This window comes from Theropithecus gelada, chromosome 8 (genome assembly GCF_003255815.1).
Source record: "Theropithecus gelada isolate Dixy chromosome 8, Tgel_1.0, whole genome shotgun sequence".
NCBI classification, from domain to species: domain Eukaryota; kingdom Metazoa; phylum Chordata; class Mammalia; order Primates; family Cercopithecidae; genus Theropithecus; species Theropithecus gelada.
Window position 1 is genome coordinate 103,941,356 of NC_037676.1, and position 25,456 is coordinate 103,966,811.

Genomic DNA, 25,456 nt, shown 5'->3' on the forward strand with positions numbered 1-25,456 from the left:
AAGGTCTTGCTCAAGGAGTGTTTTCTTTACTTTAATGGAATGTGTCGAAGCTTCCCGGGGTCACTGTGAAGTCAAAAGCTTTATTCTAGAAATAAGAATTGTGGTTCTCTTGAGTGGATTTATCAAAATTGTTTTGTCATGCTGATAGCTGGGCATTCTGGGCAGGAAATTTCTTTTGTAGAAGGGCCACCACCTGCTTTATAGATACTTTGTGTTTTACGTTAATTCTTTGGATTTGGCATATAAAAGAGTGCCTGAAAAATAACAAGCATGTGACTTTGCTAAATTCTACATTGAATATACAGGCTTACCTCATTTTATTGTGCTTTGCTTTATTATGTTTCACAGAAGGCAGGTTTTTACAAATGGAAGGTTTGTGACAACCCTGTATCGATCAAGTCTGTCAGCTCCATTTTGCCAACAGAATATGTTCGTGTCTCTGTGTCACATTTTGGTGATTCTCTCGACATTTGAAACATTTTCATTATTATTATATCTGTCATGTTTGCGATCAATGATGATTGGTGTTACTATTGTAACTGTTTGGGGCACCTCCAACTGCACCCATATAAGATGGTGAACTTAATTGATCAGGGTTGTGTGTGTTCTGATTGCTCCACCAACCAGCCATTCCCTAGTCTCTCTCCCTCTCTTCCTTTGGTCTTCCTATTGCCTGAGACAGAACAATATGAAACCAAGCCAATTAATAAACCTACAGTGGTCCCTGAGTGTTCAAGTGAAAGGACAATTGCATCTCTCTCACTTTAATCAAAAGCTAGAAATAATTAAGCTTAGGGAGGAAGGCATATCAAAAGCTGACACAGGCCAAGAGCTGGGCCTCTTGTATCAGTTAGCCAAGGTGCGAATGCAAAGGAAAAGTTCTTGAAGGAAATTGAAAGTGCTACTCCAGTGAACACACAAATGATAAGAAAGTGAAACTGCCCTACTGCTGTCGTGGAGAAAGTTTTAGTGATCTGGATAGAAGATTAAACCAGCCACAACATTCCCTTAGGCCAAAGCCTAATCCAGAGCAAGGCCCTAAGTCTTTTCAACTCTATGAAGGTTGAGAGAGATGAGGAAGCTGCAGAAGAAAAGTTTGAAGCCAGCAGAGATCACTTCATAAGATTCAAGCAAAGAAACCATCTCCATAACATAAATGTGCAAGATTAAACAGCAAGTGCTGATGTAGAAGCTGCAGCAAGTTATGCAGAAGATGTAACTGAGATCATTGATGAAGGTGGCTATACTAAACAACAGATTTTCATTGTAGAGCAAATAGCCTTCTATTGGGAGATGTCACCTAGGACTTTCATAGCTAGAGAGAAGTCAATGCCTGACTTTGAAACCTCAAAGGAGAGGCTGACTTTCTCATTAGGGGCTAACGCAGCTGCTGTCTTTAAGTTGAAGTCAGTGCTTATTTACCATTCCAAAAATCCTAGGGTCCTTAAAAATCTTGCTATATCTGGTCTGCTTGTGCTCTGTAAACAAAACAACAAAGCCTGGATGACAGCTTATGTGTTTCTGGTGGGCTTAATTTTAAGCCCACTGTTGAGACGTACTGCTCAGGAAAAAAAAGATTCCTTTTAATTGACAATGTTCCCAGTCACCTAAGAGCTCTGGTGGAGATGTACAAAAAGATAAATATTGTTTTCATGCCTGCTAACACAACAACATCCATTCTGCAGTCCATGGATCGAGGAATAATTTTAATTTTCCAGTCTTTTTATTTAAGAAATGTGTTTGGTAAGTCTGTTGCTGCTATAGATAGTGATTCCACTGATGGTTCTGGGCAAAGTAAGTTGAAGTCCTTTTGGAAAGAATTCACCATGTTAGATGCCATTAAAAACATTCGTGATTCATGGGAGGAGGTCAAAATATTAGCATTAACAGGAGTTTGGAAGAAGTTGATTCCAGCCCTCATGGATAACTTTGAGGTGTTCAATACCTCAGTAGAGGAAGTAACTGCAGATGTGATGGAAACAGCAAGATTAGAACTAGAAGTGGAGCCTAAAGATGTGATTGAATTGCTGCAATCTCATAAGAAACATATGAGGAGTTGCATCTTATGGATGAGCAAAGAAAGTGAGATAGAATCTACTGCTGGTGAAGAGGCTGTGAACACTGTTGGAATGACAACAAAGAATTTAGAATATTACATAAACTTAGTTGATAAAGCAGCAGCAGTGCTTGGGAGGATTGATTCCAATTTTGAAAGAAGTCCTACTGTGGGTAAAGTGCTATCAGACAGCATCACATGTTATAGAGAAATCTTTCCTGAAAGGTAGAGTTAATTGATGCATCAAACTTCATTTTTGTCTTATTGTAAGAAATTGTTACATCCACCCCAACCAGCAACCCACCTTGATCAGTCAGCAGCTATCAACATCAAGGTAAGACCATCTATTAGCAAAAAGATTGCAACTTGCTAAAGCTTCAGTGTGTATTTTTTTAGCAATGAAGTATTTTTAAATTAAGATATGTACGTTTTTAAGACATAATGCTATTGCACACTTGATACACTATAGTGCAAACATAACCTCTCTATTCACTGGGAAATAAAAAAAAAGTGTTGCTCTTTTTATTTCAATATTTCTTTTTTATGGGGGTCTGGAACTGAACCTATAGTACCTCTGAGGTATGCTTCTGTATAAATCTTGAAACAGATTAATTATTTTCCCTTTCCTCATAAATAGTACAAAATAAAACATTAACTCAGAAATCAAATTCCTTGACCCAACTTGGGGTGTTTCTGGGGGCAGCTATAATTTATACAGGTTAACAAAATCTAAATTTTATTTCTATTAAATGTTATATTGTACAGAGCCCCAAGCACGTAGAAAAATGCCTTACATGGACCCAGTAAAAAAAATAGCTCCTATTACAGACTTTAGTATTTTAAAGAACCCCTTTGCTTATGTTTCACATCCAATTGAAGATTGTATCTGTGCATTTAGCACTTCAATTTTTGAAAATATGTTTTCTAGCACAAAACTGTACAAAACCTTTATATATCAGGAAGAGATTTCCCTAGCAGATAGTTTTATATTTTATGCCCCGTTTGCTGTGAATTTCCATGATCTGCAAGTATCAATGACAATTCAAAACTTCATATGAAGCACTATAAAATTCCTCCCTTTGGTAGTAAGTAAAATAATTATTTCATTTGGTAGTTTTTAAAATATAAAAATGCACATTTAAATGATCTGGTTAAAATATTAAGGTATTTCAATTCTATTATGTAAAGCTCTTAGAAATTCCCTGGCACAGAGTTAGCTATTATTACTCATTCTCCAAAAATTAGTTTAAAGCCATAAGCCATCTCTTTTGTGAAGCCTTCATTGACCATAAATTCTCACTGTGTCATGGCATCATGCTGGCCAGAATTGGGAATCTGCTTTTCTACAAAAGCCAATTTGATAAGCAAAAAATATATCTCATTGTCCTGTAATAATTCAAACCATGTGTGTGTCTTTGTCTGTGAATTGCCTATTTCATGACTCTTGTCCATTGTTCTATTAGTATGTTAGCTGTTTTTAAAATCTGAATCATTATTTATATATTAAGGATTTGACATTTTATGTGATATTTTATATTAAGTATTTTTGCCAACCTTTCCTTTGTCTTTTAATTGATTTGTTTGCATACAGAAGGATTAAATTTTTATATTGTTAAATCTATCTGTTTTATATGTGATGATTTGGGGACAATTTTGGAAGGGTGAAAGGTTGCTGGCCATTCTATGCATTGCTGCTCCCTAAATATGCCACCACAATGGGCAAGAACTGTAAACATGAATCTGAAACTTAGGGAAGGAGTTTAGGTGGGAGATGTTGATCAGAGTGTCACCTACCTAGTGCCTTGTGAAAACGAAGATACAGATTAATTCTTCCACGGCAAGAGTAGAGATAGAGCATGGAAAAGGAATCCATTTTGGAATGTCTGTATTTGGGGGATAAGGAAAAGAAAATGAGTTAGCAAAGCTCATAGAGAGAAATAACCAAAGAGAAAAGATAGGGCATCATTATAGGCCATGAAGTAAAGAGATATAGGGTGGTGGTCAAATGGTTAAGTAGGATGCGATTTGGCGATTTGGCAAGAGGAGCCCATGAAAAAGGCAAATTGCAAAAACAGAGGAGCAAACAGGAGTTTAATAGACTAAACATTTTTCTATTTGGTTGAATGAGCACTCTCTCTAAGAACATATGGAAATATTAAAACAAAAACAAAAACCATACTTACATGTACAAAGTAGTCCTACATCTTGTGTGGTTTCCTTATGGCTTCTTTCATTTCCACCACTGTAATAATTTTTTAAAGTTTAAAAGGAAAGCAAAGGAAACATTTTATAGGGAATTCACACTTTAAAACCCTCTCCATGCCTAGGAATAAATATAATGGGTCAATGATTCATCTTCTGACACTTTATTATAATCACTAAAGTCACTTAATGGGTTTCATTGGTTTAGCAAACTGTGTTGATTTTTTCCATATGGATTCAAAACTGAATTTCTTTAAATAGGAAAGATACCAAAAAAGGAGAGAAAATCTGGGAGAGGCAGGATCACTCACAGGACACAAATGTGCTATAGACTTATGAGTGGTCTTGGCTTTCAGAACCAAAGCCCAACCTTGCCAGAGGAATAGAAATGGGGCTGCCTGGTTTCCTTCTCCCCTGCATTGTTTCATATCCTCATGACTTATGTGTGACATGACTTTTGCATGCTCTGCTAATATGCCTGGCATTGTCTGTATTTTTTTTTTTTTCCTATCAGGGAGCAGAAAGAAAAATCCGAGATGAAGAGCGGAAGCAGAACAGGAAGAAAGGGAAAGGCCAGGCCTCCCAAACTCAATGTAACAGCTGTGAGTTTCACTGAGACTAATGTTGCTTTCTAAAGACTGCAGGTGGGCTGTGTCCACTGGGGGAACAGGTGGAAGAAGTGGGTTGCAGGTAAAACTACATACATGCAAGGCATGGTTTGCCTTCCCCTGGCAGTGGAGACAGGGTGATTGATTATCCCTGTGAAAAGCAAATAGAATCACATGAGCACAGTGTGTTTGAGCTAGGAAGGACTTTGCAATAACGTGGAGACCAGCATCCTCCTTCTGCAGACAAGGAATCTTGGGTGCATGAAGGGATAGGAGGGTGTGAGGGGCGTTGAGCTTCACCTCAGGAGTGCTCACTTGAAGTCCATGCTCCTGCTGGTTTTGCTGGGATGAGGTGGTGGGAGGTGTCAAAGTGTGTTCACATCTATGGTATTCAGAAAGCTTCCTAGGAGAAAATCGTGGACTTTAAGACTAGGACTTAGAATTGAGAGTTCTTAGTCATATATGACTCTCTCATTTATGAGTTTTGTGATCCCATCCAGCCTCTGATGGGAAGTTGGCCGCCATACCTTTACAGAAGAAGAGTGACATCACCTACTTCAAAACCATGCCTGATCTCCACTCACAGCCAGTTCTCTTCATACCTGATGTTCACTTTGCAAACCTGCAGAGGACTGGACAGGTATGACCTACCAGCTAACGCCCACCTCCCATCCATCCACAGGGAAGGTAGGGCCTTAAGATAGAAGCATTTCAAGACAGTGTTGACCTTAAAAACAACTTACCTTCCATTCACTAGAGAAAAAGTCAATGTCATTCCCTATAGTAAATGCATTTTTATAGAAAGGAATGTCTCAGGAGAGGAAACTAAGTCGAAGAGGAGAGTAAGCTGATATTAGTGAAGTGTTGACAAAGCGTGGAAGAGAAATAAAGCGAGAAGGCTGATAACCTGTAAGTTTTGTTCTGTCAGCTTTGTCATGGCGGGGATTAGCCTGACACAATAGAGCTCCACCTAATGGTGGGAAGTTAAACTGCACCTATAACTTCATAAAGTTGCACAAGGGGAGTCTCAGCTTAAATAAAACTCATTCAACAAATTTTCGCTTAGTAAATAAAAAGTTCCCATTTAATAGGTAAATCATTTCACATCAAAATAAAAATGAGGTTGTAGACAAGCCCCCTTAAGAAATAATTTGTCTTCTAGTTATATCTACAAGTGAAACGAAATATTTCAAACTAACGTAAATGTCCAATAATTAACTCACTATGGTAGCTCAAGTTGATGGAATATTATGCAGTCACTAAAATTTTAATTATGGAAACTACGTAGCAACATGGGACCTAGTTATGATGATAATGTTCAGTGGAAAAAAAAATGTAGAATAGTAATTTGTGTTCATATTATGATCCCAAAACATATAACTGAATTTGAAGGGAGCAAGAAAAATTGCAACACTTTTTACAGGGTTATGAGATGTGGCTGATTTTTTGTTTTTGTTTTTAGTATTATTTCTGTTATGTGATAAAAAAATTGTGTGAAAAAGGAAAAAAATAATTATTTCCTTAGCATTAACCAGAATTGTTTTTCACCAAATCAATTGGGTTTTAATGAATTATTGATTCGATGAGTTTTCTTTTAAACCCAAAGTTCTTTGAGGAAACATCTGTTTTGAGAAATAGGAGTATACTGACACATTTAAGTTTTTCTTCCATTCTAAGCATGCAGACACTCATTGGAATTGACCTTAGTGTAGGAAGAGAAATCACTACTGGCTTTACTTTCTCTTTTAGATGTATTTTGTCCCCCAGTATTCTGTGTTCTTTCATTAGATTCATGAGACAGAGCAACTCTACAACCACGGCTTTTTTGTTGTTATTCATGACCCAACATGGTAATAAAATGCCTATAGCTGTTTCTGAAAACACATTAACACTAAAAACTGATTTAATATTTTCATCCTGTCTTACTTGTTGGATAAGAACAAGGACACAAAGTGGGGAGGAGGAATTTTATAATTTATCAAGATAAGCATGCCAGTACCTATTTTTTTTAATTCCTAAGACCATGGTGATGATTTGTGTCTGGACTGTCTGTGCCCCATGGGATTTTATGGAGCTAGGTTTCCATGCCTTCCAGAAGAAGGGATAATTGAGTTAAATTGTTCTTATTGTTTAGTTTACTGTCATGACTCCGGCCTCAGTTCCATGTCAAAGCTAATAACCTGACCTGTTCTCCTGGCAAGATTTCTCCAAAATACACAAAGTGTAAATTAATCTGAGGAGGAAAAGTGGCCCTATCTGGCTGCTCTTGACTGTCAGTCCACTGACCTATCCTGCCCCCAGGTGTCATGAGCCCGGCTGTCAGCCTGAGGCAGAATCAGAAGGAAAGTGCAGATGTTTCAGTCTGTTGGTTTCAGCATTTGCCAGGCAGCCCAGTCAGCACCCCCCTGTATATCCTGCCTGTATATCCCCCTGTATATCTGAAGGCCTTCCTCGGAGCTCTCAACCTTCTCCCATGGCCTTGGATTCGGAGAGGAGGATCAATGAAGAAGCCTGCCCTGAGTTTCTGGTAACAAAGGAACACACTCAGCTGTCCCAGAACAACCTGTGACTATCCTGTGATTGATCAGCTAGCTTAGCTGAAGGAAAGGAGCTTGGACAGTGGCTAGGGACTTTCAGACTGCCTTTTCTCAAAAAAGCTAGATGCCTGGGAGATCCTTTCAAAGACAGGAGGGAAGAGGCAGTGCCATGGCCTGAGATTCGGGAATGGAGCAGAGATTGGCTAACTTTGACCTGCAAAACAAGAGCCAGTGGTGGCAGGTCAATGGATATGGCTGGTTTCCCTTAAGTGGGTAGAAAGAGAAAGGGGAGCAAGAGAGACGCAAGGATTTGTAGCATCTCAAAAACCACTGCAGTCCTGAGACTTGCTAAAATCAGCTGCATTGCAGCTGTACACAACTGCAGGGCCAGCAGCCCTGTGGTTCTCATGGGCAGTGAGGCACTCCCAAGCTATGCTGAAGCTACAGGGCAGCAGTCCTTGTTCACTCAAGGACACGACTTGGGGAGTGGGTATTTCGCTGTCAGGCTACTTGCCCCCCACCTCTCCCATTATCTCATTGATTCACATGTGGATTGAAATATTCTTGAGACACTTATCAAGACTATTATGAAGGAATAAATCCAATGTGCAGGCACTATGGAGCCCTTCAGTCTCACTCACCTGATATTGAAACCCTGATATTCAGGCTGTTTTTGTCTGGATGCCTTTAAAGGTCATGTGATTAGGCGAGATTAGGAAAAATGGTGGGATGCAGAGGCATTGTCTTTTTAGATAATGTCTACTTTGCTTGCATCAACCTTCCTCAAAGCTCTTGAACCCAAGGAGGACTCCTCTCCTCTCTCACACACTCAGAAACCATTTCTTGCACTGTTGTTTGTAAAAAAAAAAAAAAAACCTTTTTCCAAATCATAGGAGTTATTGATAAGGATTCAGATTCCTGAGTTCCATCCTTGATCTTTTGAGTTAAAATTCCCCAAGTGAGTTCCAGGAATTTTTATTTACGGTAAAGTCTCCAGATATTTTTATGCACTCTAAAGTTTGAAAAACATGCTCTAAAAATTAAGTTAGTGCAATGGGCCCAACAGCTGACATGGTAGAAATAGTGGGTCCTTATGAGCAAGGAGGAGAAATGACAAAGAAGGGACAGTGATGTAAAGAACATTCTGGAGGGCGGGAAAACACCTAAGAGAAGGCTGCTTCCATCTTTGAGTCACCAACCAACTTTGCAGAGGCCAGTAGTCAGGCCAGATAGATGCACTATGCCACGTTTAAAGAAAGCAGCAAAACACAAGCCAACATGGGGAACTTTATCAAAATAATCCAGTTGCATGGCCAGTGGAATGCCCCAGCCTCCTTCACTTAGGTGGGTTACTCCATATTCATGAAATTAGGCAGTCCTATTCCTTGTACATCCCAATGACAGTTGCTCTGAATGCCATGCTGAGACTTCCGGTGGGAAGAAAAAACTTACCTCCTCTGTTTTCTGTTTAAGAAGAAACTAAGTATACAATACAAAGATCCTTCCAAAGACGGGAGAGAAGAGGCAGTGCCATGGCCTTAGATTTGGGGATGGAGCAGAGATTGGCTAACTTTGACCTGCAAAACAAGAGCCAGCAGTGGCAGGCCAGTGGATATGGCTGGTTTCCCTTAAGTGGGTAGAAAGAGAAAGGGGAGCAAGAGAGACGCAAGGATTGGTATGCATCTCAAAAACCACTGCAGTCAAAAACCACCATAGCCATTAAAAAATTAAGAGGACAAACTCCTGTAGAAATCTGAGCTAATGACTAGAATGACTCATTCCCGGAGAGTTCCAGGTAACCAGTCTTGTTTTGTAACTAGATCTAGGCTTGACGGCATCCCAGGAACTGCCAAGAGCCTTTGAGAAGGTTTGCAGGGAGGTTGTCTATCTAGACACAGCTGTTTCTCACCCAGGCAGAGGCAGGGACAGTGACTAATGTACTAGAATCAGAGGCTACTTTTGAGTTAATATATAAATACCTGATACTAACTCACTCAAACACACTCAAACACAACAGTCCTGTTATTCACTCAAACACAACAGTCCTGTTATTCACTCAAACAAAACAGTCCTGACACACACAGATAAAGATGACAAAAGACTCACAATGTTTACAGATAATTGGGTCAAGAGGACATATATACATAGCAGATGCCCTCTGGATTTCTCCCATGGTTCTTTCTATAAAATAATAAGGATGCTTCATAATTTCTTTAATCTGATTCTGCCTTCTGCCATGCCAACTACCTAAAGTCTGTCTTTGGAGATCTTCCTTCTGGCCAGGAACACTTTCCAGAGCTAAATGACCTTTCCTGGCCTGAAGACTGTTGACTCCTAAATTTCTGTGGTTGTAGGATGCCAAGATACCCTGAGCCCCTTTGGGAAGTAAGTAGATAGGCCTACTTACCGTCACACTGCCCTCTTACACCACTCTCCATCCCCCATTTGATCCACAGGCAAGCTGATTCCAGACACTGTGCTACACAGGGGGCAGGAAAGGACCCACCCTGCAAAGCCAGAGCCTTTGTAAACAATGGATTTTAGATCCCACCAAAATATCTCCTTAATGTCAAGAGTAAGATTTGGCTTAATGCCATAGTTAATCTAATCCGACTGACTTTAGCTAGAAATAATCAGATTTCCAATCTTATTTTATTAAAATCTAGGAATTAACTCCATGGAGATTATAAGGAGGTTAAATATGGATTTCCTTAGAAATACACACACACACACACACACACACACACACACACACACAGCATCATTAAACAGATTAGTCTTTTGCCTTTTTAAGAGACAGTTTGTGCCTTAGGAAAGTCTGTACATCACGTAATATTTTTTCCATTTCTTCTCTCTGACCTACAGTAAGCCTATTGTTTTGTTCCACAGGTGTATTACAATGCGGATGATGAACGAGAAGGGTAAGACACTCGGTTCTTTCATTTCAACGCTCCAAGTCAGCGCATGTCAGTGGTAATGGCTCTTCCAGCACTGGATAACCCTAGGCAGGAAGTGAAACCCTCCTCTCACCTCAGGACTCACAGCTGAGAGATGCTTGATTCTGGGGACCATCTGGGAGGGAGGCTGGGGGCTGGAGGAATGAATAACTTTCTACTTCCAGGATTCTTTCCCCACCCGCTTCCTCCCTATGACCCACCCCTTTGAATAACTAGCTGTTTTTCTAAGGGACCCATTCCTTCCATTCCATCCTTTCATCAATAATCCAGTTGGTGAAATCTTCTTGGTAGTTCTTCTTACCTATTGTTTGGCCCCAACACAAGATCAAGATGAGCTTGAGGCAAGACTCAAAGATGACAGCCTACCCTACTTCCGGTACTGTCTGGGATGCACACACAACCCTCAAATCCCTCTCCCTGAGAAGAAGTTAGCCCGGCAGGCCAGTAGTGAGGCTGGTTTGAATATCAATTGGACTGAGAGCTTTTTCAATTGTGGGTAAGAGACAGTCACAGAGACGCCCAGTGTCTCCACATCCTGAATGTGGTCCTGCAGGCTTTCAGGAGCAGCCAGATCTTCAAATTGCTTTCTCTCCATTAATTCAGTTTGTAGACTCAGAATTTTAGGGCCAAAAGGAAACTTTAAGGTCATTTAGCTGACCTCCCCTCGTAGATGATGGTAACAGCTATACCACCTATTTGACAAGTAGTCAATTTTCTGCTTGAAAATTCCCAGTGATGGAGAGTTCATGTGTGTGAGATAGCTCATCACACTATTGGACAATTCCAGCTCTTAGGGAGTTCTTTTGTCTGTTGAGCTGATGTCTACCTTCTTTTGACTTCTACCATTGGTCTTAGCTCTGCTCTCTGGATAAGTCTCATCTTCCCTCATCATTCAAACATCCCCTTCCTCCCTACAACTGTTCTTGGTAAAATACAGTTTTACTTCTCAACATCTTAATTTCCCTCCCAGGTATACTACTAAATTTGTTAGTAGTCTCCTTAAAATTGGCTGACTCAGAATAAATATATGTTCTGAACCACGTGAGTTGCAGATTATATTGGAAGATTTCTTCTTAGGACCTGGATGCTATTTTATACTCAAAGCAATCTAGAACTACATGCATTTTCAGTAGCTACTTTATGTTCTTGGTTGCATTACATATGTGTCACTAAAATCTTTACATCTTTTTTCTTCAAGCTACAGTCAAACCAGGGCTTCCCTATTCTTATATAATTAATATATTTACTTGCAAAACATTTCACAGTTGGCAAAATGGAGCAGATATTGCTGAGTTTATACCTAGAGCAGAGGTTGGCAAACTGTAGCCAGAGGACCAAATCAGGCCCACTGCTTGTTTTAGTATCGTCTGCAAACTATAAATGGTTTTTACATTTTTTTCAATGGTTGAAAAGAATTCAAAAGAAGAATAATATTGTGTGACATGAAAATTAAATAAAATCCAAGTGTTCTTAAGTAAAGTGCTACTGGAAACAGCTGTGTCAATTCATTTATGTATTGCCTGTGGCATCTTTGCTGCTACAGCAGCAGAGTTGAGTAGTTACAGCAGAGACCATATGGCCTGCAAAGTCTAAATATTGCCTGCCCCTTTGCAGAAAAAGTTTGCCACCTTCTATCCTAAAAGACAGAAAATCTCAAAGGAGTCAAATGATTCCCTAGCTGATGAGGAGCAGAACCTCATCCAGCACTTAACCTCTAAATTCTGAGTTCTAAATCTTCTAAATACCTAATTAGACTGTTCTTTCTATCTTGGCACATACATAATATATTCCCAGTGGTTACAATGAACAGAAATGACTAGCACTGTCAATTCTAATCAGTAATTCCCATGTTTAATGAGGCACAATGTGGAGTCACAGAAACAACATTGACTCTGAGCTCAGGAAGCCCGAGTTCCACTCCTGGGCTACCGCTTACTAATGTAAAGCCTTGGGCCAGCTCCTTGATCTCTGGGCTTTGGTTTCCTTAATTTGACATTGAGGATCTTGCATAAGATCTCGAAGATTCCATCCAACAGTAACATGCTATTGTTCTCATGGGAAAACTTAGTATTATGAGTGACAAGTGTCTGAGATCCTGAAAGCTCCTTGATGTGCAGGCCTCAGTTGTAACTCTGTCTCACTTCAAACTGTCCTTCCTTGCAAGCTGACTGCAGTTAGATGGCCATCAACCTACTTGTAACTCCATTGGTTTGGCTTCTCTGTCTTGGCTCACCCTGTGTTATTGTACAAACATGAGGCCCAAGGCCTGCATCTTTTGCTCTTACACATCACACTAGAGTTTGAATGAGTGACATGAATAGTGTTGGAGCCTGAGTGTTAAGACATGGTAGGTGTGTGGCTATAGTGATGTGTAAAAGTAATAATTAACATGACTGGATACCTTGGCTAGGCACTGTGCTAAGTGCTTTATGCATGATCTCATTGAATTCTCCCAGACTTCCCATGACTCCCATTTTATAATGAGGACACTGAGGCTTCAAGAGATTAGGAGACTTGTTCAAAGACACACAGCTGGTAAGTGATAGAGGCAGGATTTAAACCTGGGTCTCGCTGTATTTCCCATCACTGGCTTTTAGCCATGATGCTCTACTGTCTAATCCTCTTAATTCTCAAACTGCGGCTACAAAGTAGGCATCAAGAGACAGGCTCTCGCTGAGATAGCTTTCCGGCCTTGACAAAGGCACACCCTTGGTTCATTCCTTGGAGTGTAGGACCTAGACTGTGACAAGCCCAGATGAGTGTGTCTAGCAGAGGGGAGCAGATCTGAGGCCACCATAAGTGTTCACCTAACCTTAAGGAGTGCCAGCTTCACTGGTATTTGTACAGCTTCCAACAGGACTGCTCATTGGCCATGTTCTTTCCTCTCCCTGCCACATTGATTAATACATTAATTAATGCTCACATTCGTGTTCAAGTATGCAAATGAGTGCTTAAAATCATCACTCACACAATGACCAGACTGAGGGCATAACACACAAGAGCCTCTCTCCTGGTAACCTCACAATCACGCAGATGTGTTGACTTCTCTGCATTTCCGGTCTGGTAGGCAGGGAATATGGCAGTCAGAAATAGAGTCTTTTGGACAGCAGTTCTCAATGCCAGGTCTCTTGCTGCACAATCAAATTACTTGGGGGTTTAAAAAACATCATGTTAGTCAGCCACAATTTGAATCTGGTTTTGATCTTAGAAGTTCTTAACTTAAAATAACAATCTTTTAGAGTCTCATTTTTCTCATCTAAAAATAGCAGGATAATAATACCCACCTGCTAGCATTATTATAAGCATTAATGTATAGAATGTCCTGACACATGGAATTAGATTTTTTTAAAGTCATAGCTATTGTTATTAAGATTCCTATTCCGACCATGAAAAAAAATGATACTTAATTGAGAAATGGAAGAGAGGGAGATAGAGATGAAAAGAAAGAAGAAGCTAAACAAATATTTTTTCCGTAGAGAATAGTCCTTTAATGTGGAATTTATGGATGTCTCTTATGGAGAAAGAGGGGCAGGCTTTAACCCCCCTGAAATAATATGCAAGTTGATATGCAAATAGCATGCATGATGATAAATTATATTTCCATTATTTTTGGAGATCTGGTCTTCATCTACATCTGGCCTCTGGTTTCTTGGAAACCCCTCTTGCTCTGATCCTCTGTCCTCAGTGGGTCCCGCTGAGGTCCTCTTTTTCCAGCCTGCAGCAAGACCCCTTCAAGTCAAGCAGCTTTGTGGCTTCTACACTGCATTTGGGGCACTAGGATCCTTGGTAAGATTGGGTGATCGTGTGTTCAGAGGTCAGTGGTTTCTCTTCAAGATCTTACCATTTCCAGGCTGCTTGGGATGCTCAGACCGCAACTCTCTCCAAGAATTTATTTTCTCCCATGCTTCTTAAAGGCACACCACATACCATTATCTCCCTTGGAACCACCATGTATAATCTCATCAATGGTTGAGACTTTAGGAAAACAAGAGCCAGAAGAAGGTAAACATTGGGCCACCCCCCAGGTTGGTCTCACACCATTCTGAGAGTTGGCTTCAGAAGTGACTTCACTCATGAGGCTCTGAGTGTCTGCAGCAGAGGGCCCTGCCTCTTCTGCAGGAGGCAGGTCCTGTAGACACTGCCAGACTAAACCATGAGCTCGATCATAGCATTGTTGAGAATAGGAGACCAAGATCCTGCTCATCTTCCATGGAATCAAACATTTTGGCTAGAATTTATTGCCTTTTTGGGGAGTCAGAGATTATTAACCAATCAACAGTGAGTGCATTTAATCAACATAATGTTAAATTTAAAACTCATCACTGTGTGTTTATTATCAGTTTTTATGGGATTACAAAATAAAATTCTTCTAGAGTCCTGCCCTATTTCTCTTAGAGGAATGATTTTCCAGAGAATCAAGTGCTTTTCTTTGATAAAGTTGCCAGGGATGCCAAGAAAACCATGAAACGTAGGAGGTGGTGGGTTATGCATTACCAAATATACCTGAATATAAAGTGATTAAAAATATTGGGCAATGTCCCCAATTTCCCAAGGAGAAGATGAAAACATAAAGTTTTGAGGCCAGTCTAAATAGGTAAACCTTTATAGATATAGCCAAAAGAGTCAATGATTTACTGATACTACCTTTTGCTAATTTAATTACACATACATTTAAAGAAAAACATGTTGTATAGTTTAGAAATATCTATCACATTTTGTGAAATACACTTACTGAAATTCTTCACAATTCATCTTCAACGTTAGGTCCTTTCTCATCACTGAAGTTACTTTTTACCTCAAATAACTGATATAAATGTTATATGTGGGTCTGTTTCTACTGTCTGTTTTTCTTTTGGTCCTGTTTATTAGTCTGCTTGATAAACATTGATTTAATGGTAGACAATGTATATACAAATTATGGAGATTGTATATGATCATATTTCTTTCTTATGAAAGCTATGCTGCCTCAGTGGGTGCAGATCACTATAACTGAGTCAGGGGCAGAGCTGACCCAAACCTGAGTTGTAGTTTGTATTAGCCTCAAACTACTTCTGGCTCACCCTAGGTTGTAGTTATGAGGGACTTACTATGGGTCTTTTTCTTTGGTGAGGCCTGATAACCTGATTTTTGACTCCTTAGGGTGATGAGACTGCCAAAACCTCTTCAATGATTTTTCAAGGGCTTTTTGCATAACTTATTCTCTTGTCCTATGCAGCTTAAGAACTCGGCAAATGCTTTCACTGGAATACTACAGAGTGTCTGGCTCACTTCTCTGTACCTCCCTTCTCTCTGAAAGTTTGACAATAAATTCTGGGTACCTTTGTAATCCTAAACCCCAATTTTTGTTTCTCAAACACTATGAGATTGCTGAAAGCTATGAAAGCATCCTTGCCCTTAGGTCTGAGCCTCATCTTCTACACCCCACCAAGAACTGGCAAGTGCTTTGAGAGAAGAAGTTGTCACTGATGATCAGCTCACCTCTCTGCAGTAGATTTCAGCTCCTCAGGTTCCAGCTGCCTCATCAGCAGCTCTCCAATACCTTCAATAAGATTTAAAAATTTTTTTTCAACAGTTTTTCAAGTCTTCTTGGCTGGAACATTGGTCTGCCACAAGCTATAACATTTTAGCAGGAGACAGAAATATCTATGTTACCCTTGAAAATGATTCCTCTGGGGCCTACTGACCTAGTTTTTTTGACTTGCAATTTTGAGCTCATAATTCACTAATAGTTACTAAATGTATGTTGTGTGTTTTTTGTTTGTTTTTGGTTTTTTACTGATTCTCTCAAATGATTTCTATTAAACATCCTAAAGCAGCATTGATTGAAATCATTTTGGGCTAAGTTCTTCCCCAAAGAGTAATTTGTTGAAAATAAATGGATTTAGACCCTACTTCATAATGTGAAAGACTTTGTGCAGCTTTGAATATAAGATGACTTCTTTTCTGAGGATAACATGGGCAAGGGACTTCCATTTAGGTAGGGCATTCATGGTAACAGCATACATAGGCCACAAGCAGAGTTGAGAAATAGGCAAACTACGTCTCCGTGGTGCCTGCAACCCCATTCTTTCCTCTTCTTGGGCACCTCCTCAGTAGGCAAACAATGCCTAGTGAAGTTGACCCTGGCAGGTAGGCTGCAACCTTGCCTTTTACAGGTTTGGCCAGAGATCCTTGGTTCAGACCTGACACCTTCCCACTGTTTTTCTGATGAAACTTAACACTACCTTTACACCTCAGGGACTTGCTTTTCCTGAGTTGATCCTACAAGGTAATGGCCGAATGTGCTGTTGAGCCTAGAATCATTCTACATAATAACCCCATATTGTGCCAGGGAGGTGGAAATTGATGTCAGAGAAAGCACCTTTTTCTTGCTCTCCGGTCCTTCTGTGGTACATGTATCCCTCAGTATTTGTGGAAGATTGGCCTCAGGACCTCCCACGGATACCAAAATTCACAGACTGAAGAAGAGTCTCTGGTATAAAATGGCATGGTATTTGCGTATAACTGACACACGTCCTCCCTTAAATCATCTCTAGATTATTTATAATACCTAATCCTTCGCAAATTCTGTGTAAGTAATTGATATACTGTATTGTTTTGGGACTAATGATAAGGAAAAGTCTGTACATGTCCAGTACAGATGCAATTTTTTTCTGAATTTTTTTATTGTGGTTGGTTGAAGCTATAAGAATGGATGTGGAACCCACAGCTACAGAGGGCGGGCTGCAATTGGACTGGACATCAGGAGACCTGAAATTTGCTTTCTTCATCTGTCAAATGGGGCAGTCATAGCTGCCCTTCTTTTCTTGCCTTGCTTTGAAAATAAATGAAACAGTTGAATTTGAGCCACACAAACTTATTCACTCCTACTGAGTTTACAGATTTGAAAGTGTGAAAAAGCATTTTTGAACTCCCAGAAGAAATGTGGTTTATCCAAGATGTTATTTTAATGGCAGAGTTGGTCATGGTTCAGAACAGGGTGCTATCAAAAGTCAGCAGAACTGGAAAAATATAAATAAATCTTGCTTGGTGAAAAAGAAAGTCACTAGGTTAGGAACCCTCACATAGCATGATGGAGTGTCTGGTGATATTTCAGGCTATTTACCCATTATTAACCTACTGGTCACTGACTGCTGTGAATGGGTTTTTAAATCTTCTAGCCCTGAGGCCGTGGTCACTTCAGTTCCAAGATGGACAGAGTAACAGACCTGCTTTTATGACAACATAGTGAGAGGAAGGTGGAGGGAACACTGCCCTAAAATCTTTAATAAGTTACCACCTTCAGCTGGGATCTGGGTTTTATATTTTTTTCTCTAGTTGTTTCTATAGTCTGACTTACTAGGAAATAAATGAAGAGGATGCTGACACTGAAGAGCATTTCTCATACCCTTCCTCATTATCTCAGGGTTATTGAATAGCTTTATCATGAGGTCGCTTCCTCAAAGGTGCTTCTCTGAACAGCCTGTTTCACATATCAGTTGCATTGCCCTGCATTTGACACTGAACGCACTGCACCTCTTGTCATCACTGAAATGGGATAAAATTAGTCCTTGCCTCGGCTGGCTCAAGGGTGCTCGTAAGACTTCAGTGACAGAGGAGAAATGTGCTTTGTAACATCTGAAGTCTTATTAAGGACTTTGAAGGACAGATACACCTTTTAGACCAGCTAGTATGAGAAGGTAAATTAAAGCAGCATTGGTTTAATAACTTAAACTGTTAAACTTAACAGAAATACTTTGGGGACTGTTCACAGTTTTATACCATGTGCTTCTTTTTTTTTTTGAGATGGAGTCTTGCTGTATCACCCAGGCTGGTGAGATCTCGGCTCACTGAAACCTCTGCCTCCCGATTTCTAGCAATTCTCCTGCTTCAGCCCCCAGAGTAGCTGGGATTACAGGCGTGCGCTACCACCTCCAGCTAATTTTTGTATTTTTAGTACAGACGGGGTTTCACCATGTTGACCAGGCTGGTCTTGACCTCTCAACCTCAAGTGATCCTCCCGCCTCAGCCTCCCACAGTGCTGGGATTATAGGCGTGAGCCACCATGCCCGGCCATATACCATGTGCTCTTTTTACCACTAGACGCTACCATTAACTTCACTTGAGAATTGATACATAACTTCATAATGACAATAATGCTGATGGAGAGTTGAAGGTTTTGCATGATCTTGAAAGCTTGGGACTGATAATACTGTCAATCTCCCATGCAGGGAGCTTTACCAACATTGGTCCTTCAGGTGACCAAAGTGGCTGTTTGGGATGTCTGCTATCTGATGGTAAATGGAAACTCGAACATCTTTCAAACTGTCTGCCTTGTTTACTCTTCTCAAGGTCTCTCTTCCTCTAATCTCTCCAACTTGTCATCATCATCATCATCATCTTCATCTAACACTTGAAGAGCGCTTACTATGTATCAGGGAGCCTTGAGTGCTTTACACATGGGGATTTATTCAATTTTCTTAACAGCCTCCTTTTAAAGATAAGGAGACTGAGGCCCAAGAAAGTTGAGGAACTGGTCCAGGCTCCTATAGCAAATTGTAAGGCGGGGATTTAAACCGAGGTCATGTGGTCTCAGAGTTCCTGTCTTAACAGCTGTGCGGAGCTACCCATCTCGCATTGTTTCACGTGCCTGGCCCCTGGAAGCTTGGGCCTTAATCCTGAATGTTGAAATCTCAAAAGATCAAAAGCCCTGAAGTCTAAAATCCCTCACGTCGTATTTTTGGGATTTCAACATTCAGGATCATGGCACCTGGGATTGTGTCTTTTGGGATTGTGATCAGCACTGGGTCCCAGGAATCTTCAGAGACACTAAAAATTTCTAAAAACCTGCATCTGTTCCCTTGAAGGTTTGAAAAACAGATTCCATTCGGGGACATTTTCTCATTATCAATGACTTCTATCCTCTCAGTTTCTGTTTCTCTCTCAGAAAAAAAAAAAAAAAATTCCTACCCTTGCTTAGGATACCTGGAATGGACAGGGACTGTGGGAGGAAATGCAGAAACATCAGAACCGGCCGAGCTGGGGACACGCAAGGCCTCAGCACCACAGGCTTCTGGGAAAGGGGACTGCAAACCTCTCCTGAGAAAGAGCAAAGGCCTGGGCAGTGAGGTCTGGGTGTCTAAGGAACTTCCACCACTGCAGTCTCATCTGCTGCAGCCAGATGGAGAAGTAGAATGCAGGAAGGCAGGAAAGCCACATCACAGAACTCACGTCAGGCTGACAGCATTTCCAGAGGTCTCTGCTGTTCCTCCCAAGAGGGCTGGCAAAAGGGAGGAGGCCACCCAGGCCTCAGCCGGTTGGGAGGGGCTGATGTGACTTGAACACCATACGGACGCCAGGGATTTACTTCCCCCCAGCCCCGATCTTGAGCAGAAAGAAGGGATAGGTGTAGGACGGAGTGGGGAAAACCCACTTTTGAAGTCTCACCTTTGTGGATCCATATTCCGCAGTGGGAAGCACGCTAGGTCCATGCCCTAAAGATAGTGGTGTGTGTGCTGCTTCAGACAGGGATTGCTTGGGACCTGCAAGGGGAAGAGGAGGTTGGTGAGTGGATCCAGTTATAGAGCATAGGGATGGTATAAGCAAAGGAAAAGATAGAAACTGACACGTACATGAATGTGTGTTTTGACACCTTGCTTGTTTTACTTAAGGATTTCTGCTTATCTTTTCTAGTGGCAGTGTCCTGGTTAAACGGATGTTCAGGCCCATGGAAGAGGAGTTTGGTCCAGTGCCTTCAAAGCAGATGAAAGAAGAAGGGACAAAGCGAGGTATCTCTCCTGCTGGGGCATGCCCTCCCAGAAGGGATGCGGGGTGTCTCTCCCAAGAAGAGTTTGCAGCCCTCTTGCCCAGGCCCCCATGGCTCTGTGCCAGCCTGGTGACTTTCTCTTCACACAGGAAGTCCACAGTCTTCTCCTTTGCTTTAAACTCTGTCCTTTCAACACCTTAAGGAAACATTTGTTATTCCTGGGTGCTAGTTCTTTCCTTTGCCTTGGGAGAACGTAATGAATAAACAGACTCATCCAGCAGCCGGGTACAAGGTTAAGAATGAAACTCTTGCTGTGTGGATGTGACAGTCACACCTCATAAGAACTAGCGATTGAGCCTCATTTGATACATGCAAACAATTCATCTCACCCAAATAAATGAGCCTCAGGTTTCTGTGGCATCACCACTTACTCATTTTCTCCCAGTCAAGGGTCTTATTCTGCTTCACCAAGAGGGTAAGAAACAAAGCTTGACTGTGTTCATGTCTTGCCCAACATGTCAATACCGTATACAATTCCATGCCCTTCCTTGGAGTAAGAGGAAACTGTGTGGGTGCACATTTCCCCCAATATCCTGATGCAGCCAACACTGAGGAGGCTTATAGAGACCCAAGACCTACCAGTATTGGATTTTTTTCTTTTTTTGAGGCGGGGGAGACAGGGTCTTGCTCTGTCACCCAGGAGGTAGTGCAGTAGCACAATCACAGCTCACTGCAGCATTGACCTGCTGGTTTTCAGCTATCCTCCCACCTCAGCCTCCTGAGCAGCTGCGACTACAGGCATGTACCACCATGTCTGGCTAATTTGTCTAATGTTTTGTAGAGATGAGGTCTCAATATGTTGCCCAGGTCACAAACTTGTGAACTTAAGCTATCCTCCTGCCTGAGTCTACCAGCAGTACAGATTTTTTTTTTTTTTTTTTTTGACAAAGTCTTGCTCTGTTGCCAGGCTGGGGTGCAGTGGCATGCTCTTGGCTAACTGCAACCTCCACCTCTTGGGTTCAAGCGATTCTTCTGCCTCAGTCTCCCGCGTAGCTGGGACTACAGGCACGCGCCACCATGCCCAGCTAATTTTTGTATTTTTAGTAGAGACGGGGTTTCACCATGTTGGCCAGGATGGTCTCGATCTCTTCACCTCGTGATCCGCCCGCCTTAGCCTCCCAAAGTGCTGTGCAGACTTTTAATGAGTCAGTTCTCCATGTTAAATATGCCCAACATCTGCATAGGCTTAAGTACTTTGTTATTGAGAAATTTTATTTTTTTCCTGTTTGTTGTAATGGGATTTGCACTGTGGTCAAGAGAACCCCTCTGTAGCCTGCCACAGCCACCCACAGTTGTGTGACCTTGGAGGGGTTCCTCACACTTCTGCTCCTCGGCGTCCTCATCTGTAAAAAGGAGATGGCAGGAGTGCTGTCCTCATAGAGCTGTGTGAGGACTGAGGAGTTAACACCTGGGAGATGCTTCAGGCAGGTACCTCCCACATAGGCAGCACTCTGTGTTCACTGTTGTAACTGTTAGTTTTTATTATTAGTAACTAGTTAAGTGATATTATCATAACTGTGGATAAGTAATTAGTGCTTCACTATTGGATGGAAACAGCATAAATGCATAAATGCTACATTAGAAACATTTAAACCTTTACAAAAATTTCTTTAAAAAATATTTATTTTTTTGAGACAGAGTCTCATTGTCACCCAGGCTGGAGGGCAGTGGTGTGATTTCAACTCATTGCAGCCTCCGCCTGCCACTCTCAGGTGATCATCCCACCTCAGCCTCCTGAGTAACTGGGACCGCAGGCACATGACACATGCCTGGCTAATTTTTTGGTAGAGATAAGGTTTCACCATGTTGGCCAGGCTGGTCTTGAACTCCTGAGCTCAAGTGATCTGCCTGCCTCGGCCTTCCAAAGTGCTGGGATTACAGGTGTTAGCCACCATGCCCAGCCAAACCTTTAAAAAAATTTCTGATTTCACAGACTCACCATCAAATATTCCAGTACATTTGAACTTCACTCTTGGATGCCTTTTCTATAGAGTCAGGGCAGTAACATGGACATTAGGAATCACAGAATCACACAGGTGAAGTTAATTATGGCTAGCCTTCATACAGAGTGCTTGGAGGTTAATCCAAAGACTTTTTCAGATTATTTTGAGATTGTGAAACCAGCACAAAAATTGCCACTAGAAATTGTATTGGGCTGTGGCCTCTGAAACATCTGAATCATAGACACATGAGGGCGCTGTAGCCTTCCAGCAATAAAGGGCACTTTCCCCAGGAGTGACTTTTCTCTGGAAAAGGTCAGTGGGGTTCCTGGGCCCCTTGCTTGGAGCATCCACTGAGCTGGTCTTTGACAAGTAGGGGAATGAGGCTCAATGACTTTGCCTGTTGTTTATTTATTAGAAGTTCTCCAAGAGAGAGAATGGGCATAATTATTACCAACGCCGTGATTATTGGTTTTTGCCTTTGTGGCCATTTGTCAAGGTGACTGGGTGGGAGTCCCTTGGGGGCTGCCCGTGTGGCCGCCTGCCTGTGGCTGCGCAATGTCTGGGATGCATGATGGTTGTTCTTGCGACTATCAGCAGAGTGATTATTTCAGTCGCTCTGCCACAGACACAGAGTAATGAAAGCTGGCTCTCTGGGAAAGCTGTGGGGGTGGACTGTGAGCCCAGTACACCTCGGGAGTTGCTGTCAACAGGCCCAGCAGGGGAACGGTGGAGCTGCCCTGCCTGGTGCCTCTCGGAGGCCCATCAACACGGCACAATGCTCCCTTTAACACTTTCCAGCCACACCTGAAGCAAGAAGAGCAGCCGTATCATTTCAAAGACCACAATTTCAAAAGAAGAGATTTGTAAATCCAGTGGAAGCAGTGCTCATAATAGAATATGGTTTGGGGGACCAGGCTTGGTAGCTCATGCCTGTAATCCCAGCACTTTGGGAGGCTGAGACGGGTGGATCACTTGAGGCCAGGAGTTCGAGACCAGCCTGGCCAACGTGGTAACACCACCTCTCTACTAAAAATACAAAAACTGAGTCAGGTATGGTGGCACACACCTATAATCCCAGCTACTCAGGAGGCTGAGGCATGAGAATCACTTGAACCTGGAAGGCAGAAGTTGCTGTGAGCCGAGATCATGCCACTGCACCCCAGCCCGGGTGACAGCAAGACTCCGCCTCAAAGAAAAAGAATATACTTTGGGGGTCAGCCTGCTGGAAATTACTTTTTTTCTTTTTTCCTGTCGGGGGCTGCAGAGAGAATTATAGACTGTTTATCTGCAGCAGCAACCAATGGCTTTTTTCCTTGACTTTAATTTTCCTTATCTGGATGTAACTAAGGTCCTGTATTCTAATTATTTTTCCTTGTGCTGCTAACATTGCGTCCTCTTATAATAGCCACTAGGTCATTCGATTATTTTAGCTGAAATGAAGGCTATAAAATATTCCTTCCAAAGAACTAAATTTGGAAATCTTTGGAGACACATTCTATCTGTTTAATTGGTGTTTTACTTTTATATTTGGTAAAGACAAGAGACTCGGCAATACTTGTTCATTATTTTCTTTTTCTTTTTTTTTCTTTTCTTCATACACTAACTGAACATCCACTGGCTGCAGGAAGGAAATGCAGGCAGAAGCCGCATGCACCCGCGTAGACTTGGCCCTTGTGAAGCAACCAGCTTTAATGGAGTCCCCCCAGGATTGGGAGGAGGGGGAGGAGGTGGGAGTTTGGATGAGAGCTAATTTCATTTTCTAGCTTCAACTTTGTTCTTCTGGTTGGTGGCTCTGTTGGTATCTGAGTGTCACTGGTACCCAGAATTGGCAGGGTTTTTTGACCTCTGCATTTTTCCTGGATGGCCGTGGGGCTTCAGCCTTAACCCTCTTCCTTCCCTCTGAAGTAAGAATCAGAGGCCACATCCCTGGGAGGAGGGAGACCACTCAGTGGGGATGAGGGTGGCCTCTGAATGACACTTCCAAGTTTATTCTGGGAGCTGAGCTGCGACACAACTGCTGTAAGGATGGGGACAGGCAGAAGGGGCAAGGCTGGCAGAAGGAACATCAGCCAGCAGTTGTCACATCTGTGGGACCCTGGGGGAGTGTCTCAGCCTCTCTCTGCCTCAGTATGCACATCTTTAAAGATAGCCAAGACCTCCCTACTATCTCATACTCTCTACATTCTCAAATTCAGAATATTATTTTCAGAGAAATAAATAGAAAAGCTGTACTCCACTTCACTGAGGGCAGTAGAACCATGACGACTGCTTCCCCCACTGCAGGCCCTGGGCTAAGCGTGCCACATGGCTTTTATTTCATTTAACCCTCACAGTAGCCCTGCGAGGCAGATATTATTATCCCTGTTTCACAGAGAAGACCAAGGCTTGGAGAGTTTAAATGACCAGGGCCCACAGCAGGGGTTGCACTCTGGGGTCAAACCCAGCCTCGTGGGACTCCACATCCTATTCCTCTTCCTCCCCTTGCTCGGACAGTGTCCCGTCTCCTTCCCAGGCCTGTGCACATGCTGGTTATCTGCCTGGAGTTTGCTCTCCCTCTTCTCCCTTTCTGCCCACTGCCCCCACCTAGTCACTTGCCTGCATTGATGCACACGCAATTCGCAGGCTGGATCTCTCCTTCAAGGGAACCTTAAAGGAGCTTCCCCCAGCTCTTCCAGGTCATGGCCAGGCCCCTATAAGGACTGTTTCCTGTCGTTTTCCTCCATAACCCTGTGTCTACTTGTCTGCGTATTTGAGGAACACCTGCTTCTCTCAATGGACTGCAATCTCCTTAAGGACAGGAGCTGTGATTTAACTAACACTGCTACAACCCCAACTCCTAGCACACACAATCTATGGGCCCAGGTGGGCATTCAGTAATATTTGTCAAAGGAACAAATAACACAGAGGAAAGAGGTTGCAGAAAGAGATGTCATGTACCCCTCTGGAGAAATTCCAATGGGAACATTTGTGTCAAAGCATCTTATGGCCAGGTTGTCGGTTTATCTCGTCGAATCACTCCTTAACAGTCCCTAGCCACAGGTTGTTTATGGAGATGTCTCAGTCACCCTTGTTGAATGTTATCTGGACCAGGGGTCTGAGGCTTCGCAGGAGGTGCCAGACTCCAACACCTGTGTGGTAGGAAACAGTTCCCTGGAGCAGCTGTGAAATTGTGCAGCCCCTCGGTCACGTGGCTCTCTTGCCCTTCTCTTCCAGTGCTCTTGTACGTGAGGAAGGAGACTGACGATGTGTTCGATGCGTTGATGTTGAAGTCTCCCACAGTGAAGGGCCTGATGGAAGCGGTAAGCCATACGCTCCTTTCAGCCTCCAGGAAACCTGCTGTGTTCCCTC

At 42.2% G+C, this 25,456-nt stretch overlaps 1 protein-coding gene across 2 annotated transcripts in view; it reads left to right on the forward strand.

The window, feature by feature from the left end:
- The window catches only part of GRHL2 (grainyhead like transcription factor 2), a 184,209-nt gene that overhangs the window by 138,342 nt on the left and 20,411 nt on the right, over positions 1-25,456 (forward strand). For both annotated transcript variants that reach the window (XM_025393836.1, XM_025393834.1), the window contains exons 10-14: positions 4,773-4,860; positions 5,367-5,506; positions 10,293-10,324; positions 20,033-20,127; positions 25,322-25,407. In XM_025393836.1, coding sequence (XP_025249621.1) covers positions 4,773-4,860; positions 5,367-5,506; positions 10,293-10,324; positions 20,033-20,127; positions 25,322-25,407 — 441 coding nt within the window. The remainder of the gene's footprint in view (positions 1-4,772; positions 4,861-5,366; positions 5,507-10,292; positions 10,325-20,032; positions 20,128-25,321; positions 25,408-25,456) is intronic.